The following is an 8,176-nucleotide window of genomic DNA, read 5'->3' on the forward strand; positions in this document are numbered from 1 at the left end:
GTTTGACGGGACGCGGTGATTTTTCGGTAAGGGCGTCCCGTTATGAGTTTGTGATATGAGGCAGGAGGGGCATGACTTTGTTCACAGCCAGCAGGATTTACTCCGAGCAACTCCTGCAAAATGACACTTGGAGAAGTTTAACATGGACGACAGCACCGCGGCGCGCAGCATGGAGCCCACCATCCCGGCCATCATGTTCATTTTTGGAGTCATCAGCAACCTGATCGCCATCGTGGTGCTCTGCAAGTCCAGGAGGGAGCAGAAGGAGACCACCTTCTACACTCTGGTCTGCGGTCTGGCGGTCACGGATCTCCTGGGAAGCGTCCTCGCCAGTCCGGTGACCATCGCCACTTATGTGAAAGGCGCTTGGCCTGATGGAGACCCCCTGTGCCAGTACTTCGGATTCGTTCTGCTCTTCTTCTCCCTCGCTGGACTGAGCATCATCTGCGCCATGTACATCGAGAGATACATCGTCATCAATCACGCGTACTTCTACAACGACCACGTGGATAAGAAGCTCGCGGGAGTCACGCTGCTCGCCGTTTACGCGTCCAAAATACTGTTCTGTGCGCTGCCGAGCGCGGGGTTCGGAGAGGTGAAGATGCAATACCCTCAAACCTGGTGCTTCATCGACTGGCGGACCAACGTGAGCACGCACGCCGCGTTTTCCTTCATGTACGCGGGCTGCAGCTCGCTGCTGATCCTGGTGACGGTGGTCTGTAACGTGCTGGTGTGCGCCGCGCTCATCCGGATGCACCGGAGGTTCGTCAGGCGCACGTCGCTCGGCACAGACCCGGGCAGAGCGTCTGATCCCGGCAGGAGCCGCAGCTTTAGCCGCCTCGCAGGCGCGGAGATCCAGATGGTCATTCTGCTCATCGCCACCTCCGCCGTCGTGCTCATTTGCTCCATTCCGCTCGTTGTAAGTTCTTGTGATATTATTGTGCCAACTTTATCTCTCCAATCACTCTGCTGCCTCAGATATGACTGTCAAATCTGCAAAACAAGAACTTTCTCACGGCCAGCGCGTTCAGATATGCTTTTCTGCATTGTGCAGCAGAATAGAATAGAAAAAAAGTGTTTAAAGGGACAGACATGCTAAAATATCCCAGGGTCACAGTGTCACCTCACATACTAAAGTACAGTAGATACAGTATTGGATATATAGTCGAGATCAATTTAATTTTTTTTAGCAACTGCTGAATCTGAAGTGATCACTAATCAGAAAGTAAGGACAAAATGAATCATTATCTACCTTTATTTTGATATTTCAATTTTAATTACCACAAAATATCTTACATATAATACAGTATAAAAGTACTCATTACATTTGCATTTGGTCATTTAGCAGATGCTTTTATCCAAAGCGACTTACAAATGAAACAATGGAAGCAATCAAAATCAACAGAAGAGCAATGATATGCAAGCAAGAAAACAAGCAGTAAATAGAGTGCAAGTCTGAAAGGGACAAGTTTTTTCTTTTAAAGAATAGAATTGGAATAATATATTGTACTGCAAAACACGTTTTCTACTGTTGAGATGGGATACGGGTAAGGTTAGGGACAGGTTTGGTGGTATGGGTGGGTTTAGGGTGGGTTAAGGTGTAAGGGATGGTTCAACAGTGTAATTATAAATGTAATTACAGAAATTAACTAGATTGAAAAGTTTGTAGACAAACTTTAAGTTGGCTTGAAAAAGCCTAGCCTTTTCAGTTTGAAGTAGTTTGAACGTTAAAATAGTTTTAAAGATTAACATTTGAATGTTTTCAAGGCAATACAGTCTATTAGAAAAACAGATAGGTATAAAATATATTGCTAGGGTACCTGGGGTGGTTGCTAGGCTGTTTCTAGCACGACTAGCATGTTGTTAGCATGTTTTAGCATGATTAGCATGTTGCTAGCACATTTAGCATGTTGCTAGCATGATTAGCATGTTTCTAACATGGCTAACATGTTGCTAGCATGATTAGCAAGTTACTAGCATGTTTTAACATGATTAGCATGTTACTAGCATGTTGTTAGCATGATTAACATGTTACTAGCATGTTGCTAACATGATAATCATGTTTTTAGCATTATTAGCATGTTACTAGCATGTTGCTAGCATGATTATCATGTTTATAGCACGTTTGCTAGCATGATTAGCAAGTTACTAGCATGATTAGCATATTACTAGCATTTTGTTAGCATTATTAGCAAGTTATTAGCAAGTTTCTAACATGATTAGCATGTTACTAGCATGTTGTTAGCATGATTAACATGTTACTAGCATGGTGTTAACCTTTTGCTAGCATGCTTAACATGTTGCTAGCATGTATCTATCATGATTAGCATGTTACTAGCATGTTTGCTAGCATGTTTATCATGTTTCTAGCATGATTAGCATGTTTCTAGAACATTTAGCATTTTACTAACATGCTGCTAGCATGATTAGCATGTTATTAGCATGTTTCTAACATGGTTGATTATCATGTTTCTAGCATGTTTGCTAGAATGATTAGCAAGTTACTAGCATGATTAGCATATTACTAGCATTTTGTTAGCATTATTAGCAAGTTATTAGCAAGTTTCTAACATGATTAGCATGTTGCTAGCACATTTAACATGTTGCTAGCATGATTAGCATGTTTCTATCATGGCTAACATGTTGCTAGCATGATTAGCAAGTTATAGCATGTTGTTAGCATGATTAACATGTTACTAGCATGTTGCTAACATGATAATCATGTTTTAGCATTATTAGCATGTTACTAGCATGTTGCTAGCATGATTATCATGTTTATAGCACGTTTGCTAGCATGATTAGCAAGTTACTAGCATGATTAGCATATTACTAGCATTTTGTTAGCATTATTAGCAAGTTATTAGCAAGTTTCTAACATGATTAGCATGTTACTAGCATGTTGTTAGCATGATTAACATGTTACTAGCATGGTGTTAACCTTTTGCTAGCATGCTTAACATGTTGCTAGCATGTATCTATCATGATTAGCATGTTACTAGCATGTTTGCTAGCATGTTTATCATGTTTCTAGCATGATTAGCATGTTTCTAGAACATTTAGCATTTTACTAACATGCTGCTAGCATGATTAGCATGTTATTAGCATGTTTCTAACATGGTTAGCATGTTGCTAGCATGATTAGTAAGTTACTAGCATGTTGTTAACATGATTAGCATGTTGCTAACATGATTAGCATGTTTTAGCATGATTAGCATGTTACTAGCATGTTGTTAGCATGATTATCATGTTTCTAGCATGATTCGCATTTTGCTAGCACATTTAACATGCTACTAGCATGTTGCTAGCATGATTAGCATGTTATTAGCATTGTTTCTAACATGGTTATCACGTTGTTAGCATGATTCGCATTTTGCTAGCACATTTAACATGCTACTAGCATGTTGCTAGCATGATTAGCATGTTATTAACATGGCTAACATGTTGCTAGCATGATTAGCAAGTTACTAGCATGTTTCTAGCATGATTAGCATATTACTAGCATTTTGTTAGCATGATTAGCCAGTTACTAGCATGTTTCTAACATGATTAGCATGTTACTAGCATGTTGTTAGCATGATTAGCATGGTGTTAGCATTTTGTTAGCACAATTTTATTTCAGTCTTTCTGCTTATACTTTCACATTTAATTCAACGTGTTACTTGCTATTTCTTTGTAATTATTTGTGAAATTTACTGCGTGAATGAAAATCCAACTTTTTTCTGTGAAGTGAAAATCTCCAGAAGTTGTGAAAATGTAATAAGTTTTATAATTCTAAATTATAGGTAAGAATTTCTTAGTACTAAACTTGTTGTAGAAACAATTTTCACTCAGAAATTGCTAGTTAATTTCATGGATATTTACAAAGAAACAGCAAGTAACACATTGAATTAAACATGGGATTTTGAAAGACTGAAATAGAATTTCCTTGTAAAACATATACTCCAATAATCTTTATTTTATTTGCAAATTCAAAAAAAATAATTAAAATTGACCACTAAACCAGATGATGACATTCTCCTGATAACTTCACTCAGTGTCACTCATTTATTTTTATTTGTTATGAGGTTTTAATGGATGTTCCTTAGGACCGCAGTGCACATATTACACACGTTATTTTGTCAAATGCATGAAAATTTGATAACTAAATCATGTCTTTTTTTCAAGGTCCAGGTGTTTCTCAATCAACTTTATAAGACGCCGGTGGAAAAACGTCTGGATAAAAATCCAGATCTGCTGGCGATCCGATTTGCCTCGACCAACCCCATTCTAGATCCCTGGATCTACATCCTGCTGCGTAAAGCGGTTCTCTCAAAGGTGATCGAGAACATCAAGTGTCTTTTCTGCAGGACTGACTCTCAGAGACTGCCGGGACAGAACAGCTTCCACTGCATCATCTCCAGAGACTCTCCGTCCGCCGTGTCTCGAGAGCTGAAGGAGGTGACGAATAACTCGCAGACGTGTCTGTATCCGCCTGAGAGCTGCCCGGACACCTGTCAATCAAACCAGTGTGGGCGGTGCCTATCTGACGCTTCTTCTGAATCCTCCAATCGGAACAGTTTAGACAGTCGGTCAAAAGATCAACCCTTACAAGTGACTATAACCAATGAGACGTTTGAAGAGAAGAGTATTTAACATGCAAGGACGCTTCTCTGTTAAAACCTTCTGCACTTTGAAGCGAGAGTTGATTTCAGATCAGTGGAGTGAAATGTAAATGTCATTAAAGGAAAAGTTCAGCCCCCCAAAAAATCTGGAAATTTTGCTGAAAATGTCCAGATTCTCAGGCCATCCGAGATTAGGATGAGTTTGTTTCGTCATCAGGTTTGTAGAAATGTAGCATTGCATCAGTGTCTCACTGCAAGTGAATGGGTGCCGTCAGAATGAGAGTCCAAACAGCTGATAAAAACATCACAAAACCATCAGTTAACATCTGGAGAAGACAAAAGTGTTAAAGTTTAGAGCTGTTTAAACGCTGCTTGATCTGTGCAGATTTCTCTCCTGATTCAGAACACTTTTTCACTGGAGGAAGTGTTATTATGGATTATGGACTCTATGTATTTGAGTTAAAAGCGTCTTAATGCTGGATGTGTTTCAGCTTTTGTCTTCTCCAGATGTTAACTGATGGACTGGAGTGCTGTGGATTACTTGTGGATTATTGTGATGTTTTTATCAGCTGTTTGGACTCTCATTCTGACGGCACCCATTCACTGCAGAGCAAGTGATGCAATACTACATTTCTCCAAATCTGATGAAGACACAAACTCATCCTAATCTCGGATGAACTCAGAGTCGCCCCAAATTTTTGGGGGTGAACTATTCCTCTAAATCAGATTATTTATTTGGAGTGAACCATCATCTTTTCAGCCATAAAGTCTCCACGGACTGTTTCGATCAGTTTGGTAGTACGTTAAACGTCTCTATCTGCCAGAACACTGTACACATGCCTGTTTGTTTTTCCAGAAGAGTTCAAATCAATCACATCAAGATCAACAGAAACAAGCCCCGCAGGAAATAACCGAGTCGAGATGTTTGCATTAAAAAAACGTTTCCAGTTTCTCAGTGTGTCCTGCTTCCCAAACAGCAGATAAATAAATAAATGCTGCAGTTTGGCTCTCGTAATGAGAGATAATATGCAATAATATGAAGTGACTTTCAGACTTTCAGGTTTTTCAGGTTCAGACAGAAGCAGGTTTAATGTACGATGAAACGTTCAGGATCATCACCGAATGAAACGATTCCTCTGAGAAGCTGCAGTGATTTGTTGTTTTTGGACTCCGCTCGGTGCCGTGGTGGTTTTACGCTCAGATTAAGATAACAGAAGACTTGTAATCGAATGTGATTGTGTGTAATGTGAGAAGCAGCAGACGTCTGTCTCACGATTAAACCCAGCGCTCCGGGCGAGGAATCTGCCCAACTCTGTGTCCTTCTAATGCTTTAATAAACAGTATTAATGTTCAGGATACGGATGCGTTTACAGGCTTCATAAACCGTGAGATTAAATCATTCCCATGAAATGCTTGCTAATTATACTTCATCTTTGTTTACAATCACAGTCCACAGCAAATATGCTCTCCTGCATTCATTAAACTACTGTATTGATTACATGAGATATTTAACCAAGATCAGCCATCTCTTTAGCCATTTTAAAAATGATCACAAATCAGAAAGTAAAGGGAAAAATATGCTGCAAAAATTACTTTCTTCCTCAGTATTTCTGATTTGTTTTCCAAATATCTAAACATCCTGAAATCAACATTTACTTAAGGAAAATGTCTTAAAATAAGAAGTCTTGTTTTTTTTTGGAAAATGTATCAGAATGAATTAAATTGATGCTTAAAATGAGACAAAATATCTGCCAATGGGATGAAAAAAATAAACTCAGTTCAAATGGAAACAAGATTATTTTTATTTTTATTGCTTAATTTTGTATCAATTTTTCAACAGTATTTTATATCTCAAGTTATTTTGCATCTCCAGTAAATGTATCTTCATTTAAGAATCTTTAGATATTTGTACAGGAAAACAAAATGCAAAAATACTGAGGAAGAAAATATTTTTTGCTGTGTATTTTTTTTTGTCAGATTTGATAAATGGTACTTTTTCTTTTTTTAATTAATTAGCATATTAAATAGTAAAAATTGCTCTTGTAATGCATCTGTGTTCATATGGATATTTTAATTTCTAAGTCAGATTTTTGCAATAGAACTATAAAAATACAATGTTGAAAAAAAACTTCCCATTTAAAATTAATTCTCATTGAAATATCCAGATGTTTTATTCCTTGAAGCATATGTGAAATGGACAAAATTAGTTTAGTGTTCAGAACAAACCCAAATAACATGTAGAACATTTTATTTTATTTTATTAATTTTTTTTATTTTACAAGTGAGAATTTCCACTAGCATAATTTTCAATCCTTGGTAAAATAATATTTATCAAAATATCTAATAGGGTTGATCTCAGTAATTCTGCTTAGATGTGCGTAGATGAGCAAATACATTTTTATTCATTCTGGCCATTAATTTACATGAAATGTGGGGCCCTGAAAACAGGTTTCAAAGTGCAGGTTTTTGAAAACGATAATGTTATCGTCTTGAATTTGTGAAAACAGTGACGTTATATATATATATATATATATAAAGTGCGCGAGTTTATTTACAAAGTGACGTCGCCAACTACTGGCCAGGCATGCATAATACAGCATTTTTAGTCGTTTTTGTGGCTCCGTGAACGCCGGGAATCATTTTGACAAAGTTGTATGAGAAAGTTTTCAGAATGTTAGGAAAACACTTTTCCATTTTTTTCCACGTTGTAAACGTACTCTTATGTGATCGATTCTCTGAAACCCAATTCCCTGGAACTTGTTTTAAACCATCAGAAATGTTATCGAAGACGTCTTCATAATGTTTTTTGTCAAACCACTTAGAAATAAAGTGTTTTGAAGTCTCTGTGAGATTTAAAGTTAATATTTCAATAATTTGATGTGCTGATGTCAGTTAATGGACACGACATCCAGAAAACAAATACAATGTTTCATTTTGATTGTTAATTTGACATTTTTAGCTTTTTAATCAACTCAAACCCTCAAATTGTGTGTTGGAGCAGTAAATTAATTGATAAATGTCCATTATTTTATGTACATACGACTCATTTCTGCAGAGAAATAAACTTATTAGTGGTTAGTAGTCATTAAATGTGATTATCTGAAACCCAGTCCCCTTGGATGGTTTAAATCATTAGAAATGTGGTGACTTTGTAGCCGGTCTGAAACAGTTTTCATGGTAAGTGCCTTCAAACACAAACTGCTCTGAGAATGTTTTAGATTTTTTATGAGTTTGTCATTTTCACTGGCACTTGATGTCACATTGTTTAAAGCGGTGGTTCACTGGGTTTTTTCTAGGTTTGATTGTGTTTATGGGGTGCAGTCTAACATGTGTTAATACTTCGTTTAAAAAAAAAAAACGCATTATTTTTCACATTTTGAGCTTGATTGAGAAGCAGAGGATATTATTGAAGAGGATCCCGCAGAACCTGTGCAAGCACGGCTTTTAATGGTAGGCCTGTTTTTTGTTGTCTCATACTTTTAGATACGCTGTTATTTGTAAATGCTACTGCTTCTGTTAGTTTTTAATATACGGTTTTATCCTGATTAAAGCTTTAATACAGTACAGCAACCGCA

At 37.3% G+C, this 8,176-nt stretch overlaps 1 protein-coding gene across 1 annotated transcript; it reads left to right on the top strand.

Annotated features, from left to right (window-relative positions):
• Positions 1-4,733, top strand: LOC107704591 (prostaglandin E2 receptor EP4 subtype-like). Its single transcript, XM_016507563.1, has 2 exons — positions 1-919; positions 4,165-4,733. Exons 1-2 carry the CDS (start codon positions 143-145, stop codon positions 4,630-4,632), a joined length of 1,245 nt encoding a protein of 414 aa, XP_016363049.1. The 5' UTR covers positions 1-142; the 3' UTR covers positions 4,633-4,733.
• The last annotated feature ends 3,443 nt before the right edge of the window (positions 4,734-8,176 follow it).

The sequence above is a fragment of the Sinocyclocheilus anshuiensis genome, unplaced genomic scaffold, assembly GCF_001515605.1.
Source record: "Sinocyclocheilus anshuiensis isolate Anshui unplaced genomic scaffold, SAMN03320099.WGS_v1.1 scaffold1614, whole genome shotgun sequence".
Taxonomy (NCBI): Eukaryota; Metazoa; Chordata; class Actinopteri; order Cypriniformes; family Cyprinidae; genus Sinocyclocheilus; species Sinocyclocheilus anshuiensis.